At 36.9% G+C, this 23,905-nt stretch overlaps 3 protein-coding genes and 1 long non-coding RNA gene across 6 annotated transcripts in view; 1 reads left to right on the forward strand and 3 right to left on the reverse strand.

The window, feature by feature from the left end:
- Positions 1–398: 398 nt before the first annotated feature.
- On the reverse strand, positions 399–14,594 carry LOC123876372. Its single transcript, XR_006798332.1, has 3 exons — positions 14,458–14,594; positions 5,369–5,372; positions 399–409 (listed from the first exon to the last, which is right to left on the reverse strand). It is a non-coding gene; the product is annotated as an uncharacterized LOC123876372 (long non-coding RNA).
- On the forward strand, positions 3,944–6,620 carry LOC123876367. Its single transcript, XM_045922600.1, has 3 exons — positions 3,944–4,230; positions 4,892–5,073; positions 6,227–6,620. The coding sequence occupies exons 1-3, from the start codon at positions 4,056–4,058 to the stop codon at positions 6,614–6,616; spliced, it is 747 nt and encodes a 248-aa protein (XP_045778556.1). The 5' UTR covers positions 3,944–4,055; the 3' UTR covers positions 6,617–6,620.
- A 1,137-nt stretch (positions 14,595–15,731) lies between the features above and the next one.
- LOC123876354 overlaps positions 15,732–23,905 on the reverse strand; it is a 219,001-nt gene continuing 210,827 nt past the window's right edge. For 2 of the 3 annotated variants that reach the window (XM_045922582.1, XM_045922585.1), the window contains one exon: positions 15,733–16,326. In XM_045922582.1, the coding sequence (XP_045778538.1) occupies positions 16,120–16,326 (207 nt within the window). In that variant the 3' untranslated portion in view covers positions 15,733–16,119. Of the gene's footprint in view, positions 16,327–23,905 lie in introns of all 3 variants that reach the window. The other variant, XM_045922583.1, reaches the window with a different exon arrangement.
- On the reverse strand, positions 22,001–23,874 carry LOC123876340 (jerky protein homolog-like). Its single transcript, XM_045922568.1, has one exon. The coding sequence runs from the start codon at positions 23,697–23,699 to the stop codon at positions 22,119–22,121; it is 1,581 nt and encodes a 526-aa protein (XP_045778524.1). The 5' UTR covers positions 23,700–23,874; the 3' UTR covers positions 22,001–22,118.

The following is a 23,905-nucleotide window of genomic DNA, read 5'->3' on the forward strand; positions in this document are numbered from 1 at the left end:
GCGAAGGGTTCAACGATGAATATCTATATATTACATATAATAAAATTGTAGAAAAGTGGTGTCTGTACAATGGAAATATATAAAAAAAAGTAGCAGGGGTTGTTATTATATCGATGCCGAACCCGAAATTGAAATTAATTTTTTTTGTCTGTTTGTCTCTTTGTCTGTGTGTTTGTGCACGCTAATATCAGAAACGGCTTATTCCATTTAGATATGGTTTTCACTAATATATTGTTGTAAGCTTCACTTAACATTTAATCAGTCTTATTCATAAAAATCCCTTAATATAGGTTTAAAACGTTCATTAGCTAAAATGCTCAATAGGCCTATTAAACGTTTCATAACTTTCTTTATTCATAAAGGTTCAATAAACCTCTCACAACTAAATTCTCGCTATAGGCTAGTTTCGCTTTGTTATGTTGTCGTTCTGATGAATTCATAGACAAAATTGCAAAAAAACTGGGCTCTACACAGAAAAGTGACGCAGGTGTGACATTTGTTTTCGAATTTCGGTCAATTGTCTGAGTTCTGGAGGATAGTTAGGTATTATCGTTCGGAGTTTTGTTCCGATTTATTTAATTATAAAAATGGAAACAGGAAGGAATTTAGAAATTAGCGTTAGATTTTATTATACTATTTAAAAAAAAAGATGTATTAGGTAAAAGTATGTATTAGAATTTAGATACAGTACCTGGACATTCATGGAATAAAATCCTTTTTTTTAAATTGAAAATATTACAATAAAACTTAAAGCTAGCCTTATCTAATTACTATACAAATCATGCCCGTGTGGAATGGTGCCAAGAATACTGGCTGCATTTCCACGCTTGACAGCCAGGCTGATCCGTTGCGCAAAAAATGAGCCAGCCCTTTTTTTTACCCAAATCCTTCTCGGTTTATGTAGTTAGGTACTGAGCTGCATCACCGCCATATTTCTTACGTTAGAAGAAATCACATACCTATGTAAAAGAATGATTACATGAAAAGAAACTTCGAAATTAGGTAGAAACTTTTAGGTACCTACTTCACGACGTCCGTCCCTAGCATCTTATGGCAGTTAAAACTTGCAACTCTAGTTAATTACCACAGCCTCTCGAATCCAGAATAAATAACGTACAAATAATAATTACAATGCAATGACACTAGAATCAACCAAAACAAAATAACCTCACTTCCAAACAAGACGGCGGCCATCTTGTTCTTTAATACGGGTTTATAGTAGGGTCCAGCCTGTTATAAGTTATGGAGCCGTTATTGAACACTTTTAGCACTATTGAACGTTTATGAATCATGTTTTTGAGAACTTTGCTTATAACAAGCTAATAAAGCTTCTACAAATTTTTATGAATAAGACTGAAGTGTTTATTTCATGTCAATCGGTTCATAAATAAAAAAGTTAAGTCAATTTAAAGAATCACGGCGAACATTTTTAACGTACAGAGTACGTACTACACGCCTCGCGCCTGAGCGTCCGTGGCTATATAAAGCGCGGTCACTATTCCACGCGAACGAAGTCGCGGGCACAGCTAGTAATTAATATTTAGGCAAAATTATTAAGTAAACACCCGTCCATGCACTTGCTGTTTGTTGTAAACATTTGGCGGTGGTTATTAGTTTTTTCAAGAATTTATTGTAATCACTACGTTTCAGGTTTCAGTCATATGCCATTTTTTATAGAACTGTTAAACCGTCAAACATAATTTAACATATTTCTAAAGTTACCCGTTTTATCATAGGTCATATTGTATATTTATCATTAGTCTGTGGTAATCTAAAAAAAGAATCCAGAGCCCAGCCCAATAAAAAAAAGGTTCTTGCTCTATGGATATCCGGAAGTAGCACGTACCAACATACTACGACAAATCCGATTAGGTGTTATAAAATCGATTTTCAAATCTATTCGAGTTGAAGAAACAAATTAAAAAAAAATCTAAGTTCAGAATGACCACCGCAGAGAGGCATTGTATCAAAGATGATGGCAGCATAATTAACAATATTAATATTCGTTAATATCAATTATTGATTGATCTATTTCATTAAAAACTATCTTATTTTTAGGCAATAAATCGATTATGCAATTAATCGATTAGATCTCGATACTCATAGACAGTCTAGACTCTAGGCCGCTCTATGCTATAGACCAGAGTCCGCCCCGCGGAAGCACAGCGTTATGGTTGTGTAATGGTGCCATCTTTAAATATTTTACCTTAGATTTGGGGAAAATAGATCTAGCAGAGTAATTTTCGAGAAAATTTAACTTTGGATTTGGGGTAATAATAATTAATTAATTAAATTAATTTGCTCGACTTGAGGTATGTTTTGGGTTAAAAGTTACAAGAATTTAGAAGTCACTGCCGCAAAGAAAGCATAATTTTTAACGATTAAAAATTACGTAAAAATTCTTACGTAAGTAGGAACTTTTAAGCAAAAGTTATGTGCATTGCCTACCAGTACGTTAAACAATAACTAAGATTGAACGTTTACATTTCATAAAAAAATATATTACAAGGATACAATTTAAATGTATGTCGGCGATAATTAACGAAGGCGAGCACGAGCGCGCACAAGCAATAACGGACAATCCATGAATCAGGGACGGTGGGGACGGACCGGTCGCCGGCGTTTAGCGTTATAAAACAGTGCGTTGCCGTTGCGAAGTCACGCGCTCGTTCCGACAACACCTCTTAATTGTGACACGGTTCACGCCTGATTCGTAATAATAACTATTCTTTGTAAATTAGTCTTTATTTGAGTTACCAAAAGTTCAACCAATAAATTAGTTTCCCTATAAAGACTGAATTGTTTTTTACGTGTCTCATGATCGCCCAGGGATCGAAGCAGACCCTAAGGATCTTCGCCCGCGTTCACCTATTCTTAAACGATCCTTGGCTCGATCTGATATGTATTTTTGAAATCAAAAATTCATTTAAATTACAATAGATACAATTGAATTTTCTACAAATCGTGTGTACATACTTTGTTTCTACGATAACTAAGTTAGAGAATTTTAATAATAGAATATTATTTGAGAGAAAAAGCTTGTTTGTAGTTTTATACGGTTTCATAGTAAAATAAAAGGCAATAGGAAATTTTAAAAGTCAATAACTTGGTACCAGTGTTATGCCGCAGCCTATAGCCACTCTTAAAGCTTTTGGCTTAAAGGAGGGGAAGTAATATGCACATTGGGCTTTATTTATAAGCCTAAAAATACATTATACCCAACCGAACCAATCTGACCAAAACATATCTATTTTATTGATACTATAGATGTTAAGGTTTAGTAAAAAAATACCACCCATATTATAATAATGCAAAAGTGTTTATGTTTGTTAGTTTATTAGTTTAGCTTTCAATCACGTTGCAACAGAGCAACGAATCGATGTGTTCTTGGCATGGTAGTAATAAAAGGCCTGGAGATTGAGATAGGCTACTTTTATCCCGGAAAATCAAAGAGTTCTCCATCCACCTGCATGTCTCGCGGGTATCAGTTAGTAAAAAATATTTTATTAAAAGGCTCTTATTTAATCATGCTTAATTTACCCTAATAAAACACAAAATCTCTTTAAACACCTGTACTTATACGTTTGAATAGGTAGAGGTTTTTTAGGAACTTGCCGTTGAATTTAGGGGTATTTAGAGATATTTCATCTTGTTTTTAGGGGTAATTTATTTTTGAAGTAGGTAACACGTTAGACACTTTCGCCAACATTGCCAATAAATTATCGCCATTCGCCATTTTGTTTATCATTATATATATTATAATATATATTATTGTATATCAAAGACCTAGTAAGTGTAAGGTCTTTGTTGTATATAGTGATCTGTGATCATTCACCATCATTCATTTGCAGTTCGCTTGTATCCTATATGTTATTGGTCTGTGCTTGACGCTTCTAAATTAAAAAAGAACGTAGTGATTATATATATATTCTCTTTGTTAAAAAAGAATCGGAAGGAAGCACTGCAGAAATCGTTGTGAAATTAAATAGTGAAAATTATATTAAAAAAGAAGTCATTATAAATTGCCATCTAGTTTTGTTATTATTTTAAATAAAATGCCTCGAAAACCGTGCTATTGGACGCGTAAACTTGAACTAGAATTGGTGGAATTCGTTCGTCAGCGGGAGTTCATATGGAAGCCCATCGGCAACACAAACCACCATATCCAAAAGAAATATAAAGCCTACGCGGAGTTCGCAGCGAAGTTAGGAATAGGATGCGATTTTACAGGTACGTAAACCATGTTTAATTCACTTGTGGATTCTAAAATAAAATCATGGTGAATTTGACAAATCAAAATGGCGGAAGCGTCTTCTCATCTCTTCACTTCGTTTGCCTCGTAAGTTGTAAGCCTAATATTATATTGATGTAACATATTATTCTTGTAGGATATGAGTACTTATTATATGAGCTAATTATTTCTTCGTATTTAGAACAGACATTGTAAGTTGATGGTCGGTCGGTTGTATTTTGAACAAAATATAGTTAGCTTTTATCCTTGAACTTGGTCGCAAAAATTTTGTTTTAGATAAAAGTACTGGCGGAATCCCTAGTTTTCCTTAGTTATATTGTGTGAGTTCACACAATATATTCACACTTGACCAATTTTTTTTAATCACTACTCCCTATCTTAGAAATGCTCATTTCATACTGTAGGGAGTATGATTCTGTAAATTCTTGCATTGATAAATGAATAGCTGAATTAGTAGTATGTGGATGAAGTTGCAGGCTAAAACTCGTCTTGTATAGCTAACGTAGTATTTATCCCTGAGTGCTATAGGAGTTAGGACTATTTATGGTATAAATTATATCATGTGGATGAAGTTGCAGGCTAAAATTTGTCTTTTAAAAGACAACAGCACTCACCACTTGTCTTTTTATTATATTTCAGCTCGTTCTGTCAGGGATCGCTGGGTGAACATCAGAAGCACCTTCAACCACAACCTCAGGAGAGTTGACAAATCCAAGGAGACAGCACAATCTGCATCAGATGTCTTCGTACCCTGTTGGCCTCTATGGAAACCATTGCAGTTCTTGAGAGATTCCACAAAAGAAGATGGAGCTAATTATGATGTAAGTACCTATGTTCGTACTCATACTTAATGTTATAAACGTAAAAGTGTGTGTCTTTCTGTCTGTTACCTTTTCATTTCTTTTCATGTCTCAGTTGCTGGATTGGTCTTGACAAAATTTCTGCTGTGCTTGTGATAGTATGTCCGTTCTTGGCAGATTTTAGTTAAATATAGATTACTAGCAGTTGCCTGTGACTACGTCTGTGTCATCATCATCATGATCAACAACCTATTGCTGGCCCACTACTGAGCATGGGTCTCCTCTCAGAATGAAACTAAGGCATAGTTTACTACACTAACCTACTTACCGTACTTGCTACTTACTGTAACACAGGTTTCCCTAGTACAGGTGTCAAAGCACTCCATCGGTAATCATAGTTACTGTGTCTACCTTTACGGTCTGCTATTTTTAAGGAGTTCATTTATTGTCAAAACTGTTTTTTGCTTAATAAATATACATATTTATTATTATTACACTGGACCCAGTGCAGATTGGCAGACTTTACATACCTTTGAGAACATTATGGAGAATCAGATTTCTTCGCAATGTTTTCATTCATAATTAAAGCAAATGATATTTAATTGCTTTAAGCAGTTTGCTCAAAACACATAATCTAAAAAGTTAGAGGTGTGTGCCAGGGACCCTCCAAACTCCCAAAGAGACAACACAAAGAGTACAAACATTTAAGTCTTCACTCCAGCTGTCCAAGTTTGCTCCAGAAGCCGAGTAGGCCGCCCAGGTAGCACAAAAACAGGAATAAATCTGAAAACCGCGAATTTGTGGTTACATCATTTAAAAAAAAATGTGTTTCAATTTTCAAAATAAGATAACTGTACCAAGTGGGGTATCATATCAACTTGTACATTTTAAAACAGATTTTTATTTCTTTTTATGTATAGTAGTTTTTGATTTATTGTGCAAAATGTTGGAAAAAAATACCCGAGTACGGAACCCTCAGTGCGCGAGTCTGACTCGCACTTGGCCATTTTTTATTTTTTTTGAGAGGTAGTCTTATCATACCATCAGTTGGTGGACTATGAGCAGATTGGTTGGAGGACAAGTTGGGCTTCATTAGGAGACAACTTCCCCAGCGGCAAAACTCCTTAAGACTCGGCTAGATTGAGTATCTAATAAAAATATTTTATTGTTTCAGGACTTCCCAATGCAAGACTTCAAAGACTTAGCATCCAAAATAGAAGTGAAGGTGGAATCACAACCAGAGTACGACACTGCACTAAACATAAGACAGAGGGGAGAGCGGACAAACCGACCTAGAAGAAAAACAGTTAAAACGTTGAGCCACTCAAGCAACTGTAAAAGGGTTTTGGATAAACTAATTAAAAGTATGACACCTTTATTGAATACTAGTACAGAAAAATCACAGTACTGGTTCTTTGGACGGCACATTGCTGAAAGACTTACTGCTATGAGAAAAGTGGACGCCGAATGTGCCAGTCGAGAAATTCTACAGCTTTTGAAAAACCATGACACTTTGAAGTCTAAGGCTGACTTACAAATAAGTAATATGCTTGTGGCAGAGTGAACTACACTCGTGAGCAAAACTATGGAATCACCTCCTGATCCATACTAATATTATAAATGCGAAAGTGTGTATGTCTGTCTGTCTGTCTGCTACGTTTTCACGGTCCAACCGCTGAACCGATTTTAATGAAATTTGGTACAGACTTGGAATACATCCCGGGGAAGGACATAGGCTACTTTTTATCCCGGAAAATCAAACAGTTCCTAAGGGATTTCAAAGGACCGAATTCCACGCGGGCGAAGTCGCAGGCATCAGCTAGTACACAATAACGCCCATTGTCACACTTCAAATGCCACAGTTCACTTCCTGGGTGAAGTCGGTATGGCACATTGGACTGGTCAGTGTTCAGCCCCGACTTGAGTCCCATCAAACACTAGTGGGATGAGCAGAAAAAGAGGGTTCAATCCAGAAATCCAGCTCCTTCAAGTGTTAAAGAGCTGAAATCAGAGTTGTTAACCCCCGACCCAAAAAGAGGGGTGTTATAAGTTTGACGTGTGTATCTGTGTATCTGTCTGTGGCATCGTAGCGCCTAAACGAATGAACGTATTTTAATTTACTTTTTTTTGTTTGAAAGGTGGCTTGATCGAGAGTGTTCTTAGCTATAATCCAAAAAAATTGGTTCAGCCGTTTAAGAGTTATCAGCTCTTTTCTAGTTTTCTTGTAGAAAAGAAGGTTAGATAACCGTTAGGTTCTTAATATTATGTCAATTGACAAATGTCAAGCTGTCAAGATGGACGTTGTCTAAATACATAATTAATTATTTATTTGAAAATGATGTTTTGGAAAACTCAGATACTTTAGATAGTAGGCGCGGAATAGTCCAAGAAAATCAGTTCAGCCGTTTGAAAGTTATCAGGTCTTTTCGGTCTTTTCTAGTTACTGTAACCACCACTTGTCAGGGGTTTTATAAATTTTTAATTTACACTTGTTGGTGAAAACATCATGGTCATATGTCGCGTGTCACTCAGCAGTTCCCGTACAAAGTTAGTATATGTCACCGGAAGATAACAAGATTCGTAGGATTCTAAACAAGAGATAAATTATATTATTTTACGCTCACATTTTCGCAAATTTATCAATTTGCAAAGTCTCGTGGTAAATTTATAAACTGACGGATATCCATTCGTAAGATTCTAAATGGATCGACCAATCACAGAAGAGCTTTTAATTTTACGCTTCTTTAAAATACGGCAACCTGGTTGCCGTATTCCCATCAAGCGCTTGTGGGTCCAGCACAAAAGAAAGGTCCAGTCCAGAAATCCAGTCCCTATGTGCAGTAAATAGGGCTAGGGGAGGCAAGGTTTTTTTTTATTTTGAATTTTTAAGAAGAGTAATGCAAATACTTTACCATCCACTGCTCTCCACTAGAACGAGAACAACAATGAAAAATGCTGTGTACATCCACATTTGCAAATAAGATGAAAACAACCAAAACGGAGTTTAATCTCAACAGCATATAATATGCAATATATAGCAACTATTGCTATCAAATCAACCAACACAATTTTTTCTCCAGAGTGGAACTGTCAATTTCTCTTTATCTGATTCAATTTACAGAGGTGTTTTCAAATCACTCTCATTTTCATTGAATTGTCTGTCAGTGGTTGTTTATAGTCAGTTTTTGACTGCTTTCTTCTAGAATCTTGATCTATAAAAAATATCTAGAATCTAGATAATTTTTTATAGGTCAACTGCAATTGTTCATTGTTGTCTATAGGTTTGATCATTTTATGGGACTGTAAGGGGTAAAACTAGTTGGAAAAAATTCTACAAACGCAAACTATTCCATCTCCCACTAAAAAGCAGTCCACAATTTTATCTGTTGAAATAACTCACAGGTTGGTTCCCAAATCAAGCTTTGTCAAATAAGTCTGAAAATGTTGTTTTATAAATGGTAACCACAGGTTCTAATTCAGGTCAGTCTGAAAAAGCAGATTTAAAATAATTAAAAAAAAATGAAGTAACAGTAATTATGATGTATGAGGTCCACTTTTACTTCTGATGGTTTGAGTTTTATTCACCCTCAGGGTCAACGTGGACCTCAGACTCGTATTAAGCTCCAAAGGATAAAAAGTTTCAAGTCTGATTGTAAAAAAACTGAGAGATTTGATGTCATCAGTTTACTGTTGTTCTGTTTATGGGTCAAAATGGATGTCGTTGTCAAACTTAATTCCCCAGCAAGTTTTTTAAAAACCTTTGAAATGCCTAAGGACCACTAGTGCCTTTGACGATTTGGATTTCGTCAAAGGCCCCTAGTCTCAAGTTTCGACAAATTACACTGAAAAATGACGTTTTTATAATTGATTGTAAAAAATAGCTGAAAGATGTGATGTGTGGCAGATTATTTTCACTTTTTTGGTTAAACAGGATGTCATTGTCAAACTTAATTGCTGGCGACGTTAAAAAACTCTGAAATGTCTGATGTTGGTGACTTGAAATGAATCAAATAGTAATCATGAATGTGAGGTCCACGTTTACCTCTGACGGTTTGACGCATGTCTCACCCTCAAGGTCAAAGTGGACCTCAGACTCATTTTGCGTCCAAGTATAAAATTCCTTGTGTCTTAATTGTAAAAAATGCTGCAAGATCAAGTCAAGGTGGTCATTACGGACCAATTCGCTTTTTGGGTTAAACATTGCATTCGCAACTTAAATCCTGATGTTGGTCATTTCAGATGAATTCAATAGTAATCTCGATGGGTATCTCCCACTTTGATGTCTGATGGTTTGAGTTGTATTCACCTTCAGGGTCAACGTGGACCTCAGACTCGTATTTAGCTTCAAAGGTTAAAAAGTTTCAAAGTCTTATTGTAAAAAAACTGAAATATTTGATGTTGGCTAAGTTTGGATCAGTTTACTGTTCTGTTTTTATGTCTTAAACTCTGTCTTTCAAACTTAATTCTCAGCAAGTTAGTTAAAAACCTCTGAAATGTCGAAAGACCAGACCACTTGTACCTTTGACGATTTGGATTTAGTCAAAAGCCCCAAGTCAAGTTTCGACAAAAAAAAAATTACTCTGAAAAATGTCGTTTTTATAATTGATTGTAAAAAATAGCTGAAAGATGTGAGAAGTTTACTGTTCTTAGTGGCAGGTTTAATTTCACTTTTTGGGTCAAACAGGATGTCATTGTCAAACTTAATTAGCCAGCACGTTAAAAACTCAGAAATGTCTGACTTCAAATGTATCAAATAGTAATCATGACTGTGAGGTCCACTTTACCTCTGACGGTTTGAGGTTTAGTCTCACCCACAAGGTCAAAGTGGACCTCAGAATCATTTTATGCCCAAGTATAACATTCTTTGTCTTAGACCTCAGACTCGTATTTTGCTCCATAGGATAAAAAGATTCAGTCTGTTTGAAAAAAAAACTGAAAGATTTGATGTTGGCCAAGTTTGGGAAAAAGGTCTCGTGTCTGATTTTAAAAAAGCTGAAAGATTTTATACTGTTCTTGGTGTCAGGTTCATTTTCACTTTAATTAAATTTGCTTGTTTATGCTTGTTTCGTAAACGATATTTATGAGATATTTAACGTATATACCCATCTGAGGGAAACGATTCTCCTTTGATACTGTTTATACGCTGCATACTAGTGAAAAGGTTTCTGGTTTTATCTCTCCCGGCTGTAATAGTAAAGCATTTATTACCCTGAGGTGGCAATTAGCTCTCTGAGAGCTCTACGATCGACGTACTCTTGATGAGTGAAAATGACATTGTGATAATAAACATGGGATAATAAGCCGACGGTAAAGTTCACTCGTGGCCACTCACTGTAAAACACTTTTAAATTGTTAGTTCCTAGTGCCTAGGTGGTGACGTAATCTAATTATAGCTCGAGTAAGTCGCTTATATACCACGAGGCTACTGTGAAGTCGTTGCTGACGACTATGGAACGTTAGCGCCGCTCGACGCTGTCCTTGTGGACGCCTCCTAAGCGCCACCAGTCGTCGCTCGGAACCCTCCACCACTGATACCCTCAGGTCAGGTGGTGGGTTCGCAGCTCGGGGTTGAAAGCGCACGCGCCGGCTTGGCACACCCGTGCGCTGTTGTACTATACCAACCCTACGTACGGCTAGCCTGGGATAGTGGTTACCCCGGCTCAGCTGTAAGGTTGTTGCTGTGGAAATATCCCGTCGAGGGAATGACGAGAAGGAAAGGAAGGCCAATAACCTTATGGCACGTGGAGGTATCAACTGATTTGAGTCACACACCCTTGGAATAGTCCAGCTGTTCCAAGCTGGAGGTCGTTGCACTGGCGACCAGCTGATCACCGCTGGTGTTGCTTGATATGGTGGTGGCCGAGAGGTCATTTACCAGCCTCAGCTGTTTTACCTAGCTACTTAGCTACTTTGAAGAGGTACTTGGCCCTAACAACTGGCCTATTCCATCACTTCACTTGTATTAACTGAGACCGAAAACTTGGGGAACGAATAATGCGGTAAAAACCCTCATTAATATTGGTATATTTCTATAATTCTTAGTACCTTGTCACAGAGTAATTTTTCACCCCCCAATAGGTGAAAAATTTAAAATAAAATTATTTAAAAAAAATAAAAAAAAACAATAAAATTAAATCTTACTTTTACTTCCAGCTGACAAAAATATGTATACATAGAATGGATATAGGGAAAACCTTCGGGCGCCAGCCAGCTGGATAGAAATCTCCTCAGATAGACTTGCCGAGGCCTGGACTTTTAATCGCAAGTCAGAGATTCGGTCCACCTAGCCGTGCTCTCTATTCCGGGACGCCAAATGTCCACAAGAAATAAATATTGGTGAATAAAAATCAAAGAATTTAAAATTTATTATTAAAATTAATTTATTAAATTTCTAAAGTTTCCTACAAGTTTTTATTTATTAAAGAGGAAAAGAAAATATGACAATTTATAATAGGTACCGCCCCTTTGTTCTTGTCTTAATTTTATATATTATATATTTTACAAAGATCAAAAATAAACAAACTTATAGTAACCTGGGCCACATGGCCACACACGAGGTTATAAAAAAAATAAGTACAAAATTATCACAAAATTGTTAAAATAGAGAATAAGCTAGGCACATGTCGAATAGTTAACTAATTCCACAGGCCGAAAACTGCAATCCATCACACCAGTTCCGGGATGGAATCCGATTTAACACGTAACATTTACGATCCAAAATGATATTTACAGAAAATCCCCATGATAAATGATCAAATGAGGCGTTAAATAATAACAATCTGGGAAGGTCGATCTAGGGACGAAGATCTAGGATCAACGGCTGTAACAAGAAAATGTTAGGTTAAAATTTTCATCTATTTTCTTGTTAGACTCAATGTTCTAATGGCGAGATTGGGTAGAAAAATGAACACTTACCGCTAAAAGCGCCGTGTCCTACCACTCTATAGCCCTCAGGCCCATTATAATACTTATTTAGTTTAACTTTCACATTTTTAGAAAAATAATTTACGAGCAAATGTTTGCGCGTCTATGTAGGAAGAAAAAGTGAAGCTTCAAGATGGCCACCGAAAAGTGCCAACTTCGTTCGGTAAACGAGCTGTCAAAATGTTACCAGTTTTTTTTTTAATATGAAAGAGGGTTTGACAGATCGTTGAATTACATTCCCAAACGTCACGCCTAAACGTCATGGTGAAGTTTGGGACACTGACATATGACATATAAAAAGGTGAACAAACAGGTTTAAGGTTACGTTAATAAAAAAAATATGCAATCTAAATAAGGGATGTAACGGGACCGCTCAGGTACACGTTACAACCTCTTTCAATGAGCTAAAATAGACGTACAGTTGACCAATCACGAGTAGAAAAGCGACGTTGCCCTTTTTATTTCAACTCGCTCTTGGCACATTCCATTCTGCATGACTGCGTTTGTAAGCACGAGGAATGCTTTCTCCCTCTTACCTCGCCCGGTACATACTTACTCTCTCTTTCTGGCGAGATATAGTCGGCGGGTTCTTAAATTCATCTCACTCCGTTGCTATGACTACCGGTGGCTGGTATGACATTTAGCTGTCCTCAACAGCCATCTCTCGGTAGGTTTGCGGTATCGCCGATATGGGATGAGTAAATGAAAATATCTTTATCTTTGTTTTACACTTAACTAAATATAAAAGGTTTATATATTAGGAAAGGGGTTTTAGGTATTTCAAGCAGTTTGTTGAAGAAATATAAATTAATAAGGATTTTCATGCGACCAGTCTTCTTCGCGCTGAACGACTTCTAGTATGTTATGTATGTATGTTATACTCCGTCCGCAACAATACAATGCGACAAAAAAACAACTCTTTGTATTTTTAATTTTTGTAGGCAAGTCAATACATTCCACCTCGTAAAGGATTGTATAACTAATTTCTAAATGAATCATTGAATGAATGGTCCAGCCTGATTTCTTGTGTTCGGACATGTTACTTGTAAGCGTTGTTATAAATCTGAATGACAAAGCAATCTTTCGTATTTAGTGCTAAATGATTTGAGTTCCATTTCATAGGACTCTGGCAAAGTATAATATGCAAAAAGTTCAAAATAAATCTTAATACTTTTATGTTCATTTATTGATTTTCTTATTAGGTTTATAATTTTCGTTTGATTGGCGCAGATAAAGGAATCTGGGTCTGAATACTTCTCTTCTTGTGGGATATTCAAGCGATAAGTGACAATTCTATTTTAAAGCTGTAGTAATTATTTCTTCGCTTTCAATATCTGTTCTAACTAGACATTTAGATTTATGGTTTGTTCTCAAATGATGTGAAATTTTATTTTTAGGTATTAAAATATTACATTTCTCGCATTCAATCTTTGTCTTATCTTTAAATTCACGACGTGGTAGGTCAAAGATGTTCGTTGTGCTCAGTTCATACTGGATTACTCAAAACTACATCTACAAAAATTAATATTTACTCCGCCGTAGAAAAAACACCTTTCTGAATCTGAGAGCCAGACAAGTCGGCTATGGTAAAAAATGGTGGCGTGTTGGTTATTATTAGCCTCCCACGCTCTACGGCTCTACCCATGACCGTCTTGACGTTTCCTTTTCATTAGCGAGTTTGAGTTTTAAAAGGTGTTTCAAGTTTCCCGGACTCACCCTATTATTTGATATTACTTTAAAATGTGAAGGTATTGATGAAAATGCTCTCAGCTTCTAGATATCTTAACTACTTAGGACTTTTTGTTGTAACTAATCTACTAAACCTACTAATAAAGCAGAAGCAGACACCTCGTTTATTTGGTTTAAAGTGCGTACTGTTACAATGGATCACCCGAAAGGGTTTTTAAAAAAAGATTTATTTTACACAGAATAAAATTAACTTTATTATACTTGGAAATACATTAAAATTTAAAAGACGTTTAACCTGGTTGAGGTTTGGGACCGGACTGACTGAAACTACCTGATCCGATATTACGTGTAGACCGAGCTGTTCCTGGGTCAGCTCTCTAGCTTACAGTTAAGGGGTGTAACAGTACGCACTAAAACTGAACTGCAGCAGCACTGCATGTGACTGCACTACGCGGCACATTTCGCAGGTCAAATATCTCCTTTTCGTATCTCCTACAGTGTTTAAACAATTCCAATCACTCAACAGTAACTTGACACTCCATGCTTCCACTGGGTTGTGAAAGCCTGCGTTGCTTCGGTATTTAACTTTACTTTGATGAAAAAGTCTCCATCCTTTCGAAAAACACAAAAATTAATAAATACCGCGAATTAAATAACCCTTATCAAAGTTGTCTAACTTGACAGAATCGGTGACAGAATGCTTCGAATGACATTGTTTTCATCAATGTTGCTACTACTAAAAATATTCCCCATAAGACATTAGGCCAAACTAGCCTTTCGCTTACAGGCAACCCTAATGACAATGACGAAATGTTTTTTTTCAATGAAGCAACGCTATAAAATTAACAGATGTTAAAGTTCGTCTGTATCTGTTAAATTTTAACGAATGTAAGTTACGAAGACTAATGGTTTGAAACAACCGGCCCTAAGTCTCTCTCCCTCAGCCCTTGTTTGAGGTCCAACCGGCAAGGCAAAAATCGGGTCCGAAGGACATAGTTGGCCGAAATGTACCGTTTTACATACCTGCTGATTGACAATTTTATTGATGTCAATTCAGAAATAGCAATTCAGCAGTATATGGTTTATTCTAGGGTTGTAACAGTACGTTACAACCCTAGAATAAAGTACTGTAGCATAACCTATAATTAGGAAGGTATACTTAGTCTATTTCGTACGTTCGTATCTTACCTTAATCGCCAGCGATACTCTTTGTGAGCTTCTAAGGTCGCTGTTCTCCGTCAATATTGAGCACAGATATTCAAATGCTTTCTTCGTGAGGCAAAATAATTGGATGAATTTCTTCTCAAATATGCGGCTCATGTGGCATAATGAACTACGCAGGCAAGCTAAATCATGTCGCTCTTCTTCGCGATGGTCAGTTTCCGAGTCTTCTACAGCCTCTGTTATCATTTGCCATGCACAATAACGCCTCGCTGTCATAATTAAATCGTTTATCACTATGTTTTCACTGAGTATTTTTGGTGAGTTACAATTCGACCATCAACTAGTGTCCGTAAGCGAAAATGACGTCATTTACCAGTTTTAGGATGTTATACTTAGCACTTGTACTAACAAATTACTCGAAATTGGTATTCGTGTCGTAATTTTATACAATAATGGCTGCCATTCTAAGGGCTGGCTGGTAAAGTAAAAGCTATACTCGCATTCAGACGTCAGGGTCTTCTCCGGTTGGCCGAAGACCAAGCGGGGGTACGGGCCTCGAGGCGTAGCCTCCTTACCCGGATAAGGCGCGGGGTATTCGCGTTACCCCGGTGTTGATCTTCTAGCCGGTACTTCGCCGGCTAGGGCTCGCCTTTTTGTCTTGGGGCATATAGTTGACTAGTTGCATCATTTATTAAATTCTCCGCGTTGTGGGCGATAGGTTTGCCGTCACGCGCGGGGTGATGTCAGGTCCGTCTCGCGTCGTCATCATCATTGCTAGGATCGCCTGACGTTCGCGATGACGCGTTTGGCGCGAAATTTGAACAAACGGGCAGGGGAGCAGCCATAGATAAGATAAATATAAAATAACTAAAAAAAAAAACTATAAAAATAATATAGGTGGGTAAAATTGTGACAAAACTAAACATAGCGGTATATGTGCATAACTCGGCCGGTGTTGCCAACTATAGATGCGGCTATTTGGAACAGGCTTGTGATTCACCATTTTCCCCCAGGCTACTCTTGTGCACACCTACCCCGTCTCCATGGCGATATGCTTCAAAATAAAAATAAATAAATTTGGACTTATAAATTCAATGAGTTAAGTTAAAGCTCTTTAACTCAAAGATCCATCTGGTTACTTATGTATCTAAGAAAGGAGTCTGCATTACAAACACTTGCAAATTGCAATCGTCTTATCGAAATAGTGATTCGTCATATTAATGGATAAATGACGTCAATAATAATAATTATTATTAATTACTAACATAAGTAAACAGATGGATCTTTGAGTTAAAGAGCTTTAACTTGACTCATTGAATTTATAAGTCCAGATTTCATGGTTGCCTTTCTCTCCTTCATTTTGTCATAAGAGTTTGGTTTAATATGCTTGTCGGTTAATTTGGTAGTTCTCGCACGACCCTGTGCGCCATCTGAAGCATACACCATTTCGATGTAGTTCCATTGAGCACGCTGGGTTCCAATCAGCAAGTCATTCTTCTGGAAATTATTGCGAAAACATTTTAGTAGGTGTGGAACATCATACATGTGGTATAATTTATTTTTGTCTATCATATAATGAAAGATATTTGGGTCATCATTACCACTACGAAGAATATCTTCGCGTGTGTCAGCTATTAATGAATTTATTGCTGCAACATTCGCTGAGCCTTGATCTGAGACAGTACATCTCAAAATAAATCCTGATTTAAATATTGCTGCAATCGGCTCTTTCAGTATCTTTTTTAAATGAAATGTTTTAATTCCATCACGAACAAAATTAAACGCTATGGGTATTTTCCAATTTGAAAATATACCACGCAACATAAAAACCAGCTTTGTCAGCAACATTATTAGTGCGTTCACCACCTCCTAGATCTTCAAAACCCTCGAAAACCCCAGTATGAAAATTGAAAAATTTTTATTCATTGCCATTTCATCAAACAGCAATACACACTGCAATCCCATTGAATTTTTGTTTTTAGCTGCATCTGCCAAATGCTGAAATATAAATTCATTAATACCTGGTCTCAAAGGGATGTTATTTAACAAAGAACCTATAGTAGATTTACTTGGACTCAATTTATACAAAGAAAGTGCAAAAATTTTTTCATCGTCTGTGTATCTAGAACCTTTTCCTTTTACACCAGATAATCTTAATTGTGAGTCGACCAATATTTTTCCAAAATTACTCAGTAGAGGATACTTTTTGATATGACCATGACAGTGTCTTTGATTTTAATTTATTAAATCTCAAAGTCAAATTTCGCAACTTCATTTTTAACATTTCATTCCCCATTACGTAGCTTTTGCTTACGAGGGGTCCCATTTTGACCTAAAAGAACTCTAGGAATTAAATCTGACTTTATATGGGACTTATGACGTCTAGAATGTGATTTTACACGTACTCTGGAGTTCATTGTGTGGCAGATATAACATCAGAAGGCATGGGGTTAGATGGAAGAGGACTCAGTTGACCAACTGTTAGTTCTGGCTCTGTAGATTGGTTTTGAGTTGCTGTACTTGTACTACAACAATGTACTACATTTGTAGTTATAGAATCTGTCATAGAATCAGACTATACATAAAAATCAGGTTCAGTAGTTTCTTTATTTATTTGAGAAGCCACACACCGGACTTGCTCATTACTTGGTATACATCGATGGTTGAACAATACTCTGATTGTTAGGTTCAAAATCCCGTTCAGTAATATCTATACTTTGAACACATGGGACTTGATCATTCGTAGGTGGAAAAACAGATTGTTTATTGTAGTCAAAGTCAGTTTGAACATTAACTGAGTCTATCAGGGACTATCAGAGAGACTGATTGATTAACAATTCTTACACTGAGAGGTTGGCCAGATTGAAGAGGAAATACTTCCAAAAATTGCTTGTTTCGAGAAGATGTAGCTATATTTTGCTTGATGATTTGCTTTTTGGCAGATGCAATGTAGGTATTGCATCTGACGTTAGTTTGTGAGATTTAACATGTTGAGGTAACAAGTGTAAATTAACAGAATAACATTTTCAACACCCCCGACCAGTGAAGGTTACAGTAACTAGAAATGAGCTGATAACTTTCAAACGGCTGAACCGATTTTCTTTGACTATTCCGCGCCTACGATCCAAAGTATCTGAGTTTTCCAAAACATCATTTTCAAATAAACAATTATGTATTTAGGCAACGTCCATCTTGACAGCTTGACATTTATCTATTGACATAATATTATGAACCTAACGGTTATCTAACCTTCTTTTCTACAAGAAAACTAGAAAAGAGCTGATAACTTTTAAACGGCTGAACCAATTTTTTTGGATTATAGCTAAGAACACTCTCGATCAAGCCACTTTTCAAACAAAAAAAACTAAATTAAAATCGGTTCATTCGTTTAGGCGCTACGATGCCACAGACAGATACACAGACACACAGATACACACGTCAAACTTGAATGAAGTTCGCAAATCTTTACATTCTTTAATGACTTACGGGAATATTTGTGAAAAAATGGACATCGAATTAACCATGCCTTCCACGTTACCTTCGTAAACGATACCTTGCGTAAATTGGAGGTGTTTTTACACCCAGGAACAACACTGCCTCATCGCGAATAAATTTTAGCACTTGAGGACAAAAATTCTGTTTACGCTATCATTAGGCAATAGATTGCCTTAAGATCACATTTTAGCAGAATACCAAGCGTAAATCATACTGTAGGTACATCTCTTACACAAAACAAACTAAAAAGAATTAGGAAATAATAAATATAAAAGGATCTTGTTAAAACTGTAGCGAAGCACCAGGTTTCAATCTTTCAAATTCTCGCACCACAAAAATCGTTTAGAAAAAATGGAGGTCAAGGTGAAAATTATTGTTGAAAATGACACACAACAGCCATGTTTTTTTTTCGTTTATTCTTTATTGGCTGATTCGAAAAAGTGGTGGCTTCTTATTGGCTCATTCAAATGCAAATAGCCAATATACGCCCCCTCAAGAGCACAGTTTCGGATGACGATATGCCTGGTACATTAGTAACTTCTAAATCAGTGGCTAGTTCCACCTCAAATGACCCATTCCTCCTTATGTGTTCCCCGAAATATGACCTGGCTTGTCTTATTTGATATATTCCTAGAGCAAACAGTTCCAGCTCAGCCATGGTCATTTGAGGGAAGATATTTAACTCTTCATGTTCTGCATCAATGCGGGTAAATTGGGCTCGGCGACGGTTTAATTGGTTTTCTGTTACATAATCAGCCAAACAGTTTGGCATGTTAAATCGTTGCAAAGCTCTATTTAAAATAAGTTCAGCATCCGGCCTGTCTCTTAATTTTACATGGTAGGCATTGATTAATGCAGCACAAATACGAAAGTCATTCATTAGATGTGTTGAGGCCACATTAAAATATTCAGCTCGGAATAATTTGTATTCATTTTTAAATCTTCCGTTAATCACCTCCACCACCCATCGACACAATGTGACATACCTGGATTTGTTGGCATTTATGGTTGATAATTGTGATTCACCCGGTTCAATAGTTTCGGGCTTAAAAACTTTATAGCCCTGACTTTCCAGCAACGGTATGGAGTCACGGAATCCCCTATCCAAAATGAAAATGTCATTTGGTCTAAGTTCTTAAGTTCACCATTTTCATTTTCGAAGAGGGATTTCATTATGTCAGAGTCCGATTGGGTGGCAGGATACGGCCCAAACACATCAATTATGTGCCCATCAGTGGCAACTAACAAAAATGGTTTAACCAAGTTTCTATACTTGTGTAGACTGTAGGTTTTTTTCTGAAATAAGTAGTTGGATGACTTTTGTAAGTATTAGGGGTTAAAGTATGAAATTGCCGATTTGTACTGAAAAATAGAAATTCGTTTTTTTTTTTTTTAATTTAAGATATTTATTTAATCAAAATAATTACCATTATTATCTATACATTGCTGCCATCTAATAGGAAGCTCATTTATGCCTTTGCGATAGAACTCTGGTGATCTAGATTCGACAAACTGTGTGAAAGCATTTTGCACTGCCTCCTGAGAAGAAAACTTTTTATCACGCAGAAAATTGTCCAAATCACGAAAAAAATGGTAGTCCGTTGGAGCAAGGTCTGGCGAATACGGAGGGTGACGAATGGTTTCTAATTGCAGTTCCTGTAGAGTTAAATCGGTTTCTCGTGCTGTACGGTTTCTCTTTTCTGTTCAGCCATTGCATTTTTAACCGACTTCCAAAAAAGGAGGAGGTTCTCAATTCTTTTTTTTTTTTTTTATGTATGTTCCCCGATTACTCAAAGACCCCTGGACCGATTTGGAAAATTTTTTTTTTGTTTGAAAGGGTACTGTGCAAGTGGTCCCATATAAATTTGGTGAAGATCTGATGAATATCTTCGGAGATGGAGAACAGAACACCTCAATGGATAAATAAATAAATCTATACTAATAAATAAAATTGGAGTGTCTGTCTGTAATTTCGAAATAACTACCGCATATTAAGGTCATATGGTCATTTGAACGATTTGAACGATACTACATATAACTGAATCACACGTTTTTAAAATTTTTGTCTGTCTGTCTGTCTGTCTGTCTGTTTGAAAAGGCTAATCTTGGGAACGGCTGAACCGATTTTGACGGGATTTTCACAGACAAGTAGAGAATTGACCAGGGAGTAACATAGGCTACTTTTTTAACCGACTTTCAGAAAGGGAGTTGTGTTTTTCTACCTATGTACACCGAAATCTCCGAGATTTCTGAACCGATTTGCGTCATTTCTTTTTTAATCGATAGAGGAACTTTGCGACATTGTTTCATAAAAAATTTGGAGTCCGACTCCTCAATCCTGATGCTGCAGGGGATCTGACCAATCCACGCGGGCGAAGCTGCGGGCATCAGCTAGTAATAAATAAAGGTTTATTTAGCTCATATACAGACTCTGTACACAGTATCTGTATTACAGAGTCACACGCAAAAACAAAAAAACAAGAATAAAAATAAAAATACAATTAAACTTGAATATTAATTAATCTTAAAACTAGAAAATACTATTATACTATGTTGTGTCTGTGAGCTAAAAGGGCTCTGCCTCAGTAAGATGCTGCAGTATTTGACTACTGCAGCGCTGATTTTCAGGCTAAATTTTAGAATTTGGATAAGAGCAAATTGCTCGCGATCACTGTAATAGCTTAGTAAACAGTAGGGTTTTAACTGGGCATAGCATATTATAGTACAGTGGGGCCACTAAAAATTGTGAAATAAAAAATTTTCAAAAGAAATATAAAACCGACTTCAAAAACCAAAAACACTAAAAAGTAGAAAATAATTTTTGTTTAGCTACACATGTAATGTACCTAGGTATGAAGTCGGGCGAGCTTCACTCTTGGATTTCTAATTTTGTTTTAATATGCTCGCTCGACTTCATACCTCGGTACATTACATGTGTAGCTAAACAAAAATTATTTTCTACTTTTTAGTGTTTTTGGTTTTTGAAGTCGGTTTTATTTTTCTTTTGAAAATTTTTTATTCGCTTACGATTATCGTAAAGAATCCATTCTTCATCACATGTCGCAATTCGATCCAATATTCTTTCATTTCTGTATCGATTCAACAAGGCAACGCAAGTTTCAACACGCGTTTCTTTCTGCAGATCAGTCAAATCATGAGGCACCCATTTTTCATATTTTTTTATTTTATTGATTTGACGCAAATGAGTCAATATTGTTGGTAAGGTAACGTTAAACCATGCCGCTAATTCCTGGGTAGTTTGGCTCGGATCGGCTTCCACCATCTCTTTCAAATCATTGTTATTCACCTGTGTGGGCGGTCTTCCACGTGGTTCGTTCTTCAAATCGAAGTTTCCATCACGAAAGCGTTTAAACTAGACTTGCAACGAATAGTATATACCGTATATTCGGCGAGGCCCCTGACCGAATAGCCGAATATTAGGCAAAAGTATTCGGCCGGATTTTAGCGCCAAAAACTTGTACAGACGTGATTGTTTCGCGCTCCTTTGTTTTGTTCTAATGTACTCATCGCTCTGAAGTTGGGATGGTCTACGAGAAAAAAAGAAGTAAACTACAGTAGGGCCTCGTTAATCCGGAGAGGCAAAAACAAGACCCTTTCCGGATTATCGAGGCGTCCGGATTATAGTATGCCATATTAAATGTTAATAAAACACATGTTTAACCTTAGTTTCTTTAATCAATTTTTAAATTATAGCATACAGTCAAAATGTACATGTTCAAAATTACATACAAACAACTATGTAAGGAAATCAGCAAGTTAAAATAAAACATTAGTTAATTCTTCTTGAAAAAGTCTGTAATACTCTTCTGTTTATAATTTTCGCACTTCATTTCGAAAGCCCGGTCTCTAAGTCGACGGAGAAACATAACTTCGTGGCTATCAAATTCGTTATCTTCAGCCCATTTTAAAGCTGTGTTTAAAGCTCCTACTGCCTCTGAATTACCAACTTTTGTGATTTTTAGAATTTCAACGCTATTGTCCTCATCTTCCTCATCGTCCTCACACATAGCCGCTCGCACAATCTCCTCATCAGTTAACACTTCATATCTTTGTAACTCGCTTTCGGCACCACCAGCAGCCCATTCTTGAGCTTCTGCCTCACTTATTTGAGGATCATTGGGTCCCCTCAACCTGTTAAAAAGCTGGGCTAAAGGAACATCATCTTCTGGTTCGTCATTATCAGTGAGAAATTCAGGGTGCAAATTCTTCCATGATTTGTTAATTAGCGATGTCTTAACATTGGCCCAGCAATTAGCCAAAAGAAAAACTGTGTCCTTTAAAGTTATCGATTTTAATGAGTCCATGAGGTTTTCAGAACATAATGCAAGACAGTTAACCAAAAGTGATTTGCGGTAATTTAACTTCACATTTTGTATAACGTTCTGATCCATTGGTTGTATACACGCCGTGGTGTTAGGTGGCAGGAACATTGCAAAAATGTGGCCGTCTTCAGAGACAAGTTCATCTGCTGATGGATGCCCAGGACAATTATCCAACAATAACAGTGCCTGAGGAGGCAAATTAACAGACAAAAGATGGCGGCGGACCGCGGGAACGAATTCCGTTTTAAACCACTCAAGAAACAAGTCTTTCGTAACCCAAGCATTTTTTTGTGCACGATAACAAACAGGAAGACGTGTTGATTTAAATGCCCGTGGGTTTTTTGATTTGCCGACAACAAGCAATTGAAGTTTATGAGTTCCAGCCGCATTTGCACAAGGCATGAATGTCACTCTCATCTTCATCATTTTCCTTCCGGAAGCCGACTGCTCATTGCCAGAGGCTAATGTATGATCTGGCAATAATCGCCAGTACAAACCAGATTCGTCAGCATTGTAAACCTGTTCCGCTGTTAATTTTTTCTCTCTAATAACTTTCTGTAACTCTAGTTGGAATGGTCCGATAGCGGCTTCATCATTTGACAGTTTTTCACCGGCCATTTTTAAACGTCTTATTCCGTGGCGTTTTTTAAATTTGTCTAACCATCCCCGGCTTGCATTAAATCCGATATTGGAGTTTGTAATCTGGCGATGAAAAATTCGAGCTTTCTCACAAATCATATCACCACTTACAGGAACATGCAATCGCCTTTGTTGCAAAAACCACGTAAACAAAGCATCTTCTAAAACAGGATTTTCCGATTTCTTTAGTGTTTTTCGTACACCGGGACCACGTTCTGTTAGGCTAACAAACTTCAAGAGTTTGTCTTTGTTTTTCTTTATGTCACCTACAGTTGACCTGCCTATACCAAACTTCCGAGCAATGACAGGGTAGCTGTCACCCTTATCTAACATTTCTATAATCCGTAATTTGTCTTTTATTGTTAATGTCGAATGTTTACGTGGCGGCGCCATGATGTTAGCGAGCGCACTTAATTGACACTACGTATTACACGAAAGGCGATAAACAAAAGACTGACGGCGCATTGGCTCATGACAGCCCCCGCACCTACACGCCGCCGGGCCTCCCCCGCGTATCCCATTGCCCGGCCGGATTACAGCGATCACCGAACACGCGAGAGTCCGGATTACCGAGGCCCTACTGTAGTTCCTAAAAATGC

Source organism: Maniola jurtina, chromosome 21 (assembly GCF_905333055.1).
Source record: "Maniola jurtina chromosome 21, ilManJurt1.1, whole genome shotgun sequence".
NCBI lineage: Eukaryota > Metazoa > Arthropoda > Insecta > Lepidoptera > Nymphalidae > Maniola > Maniola jurtina.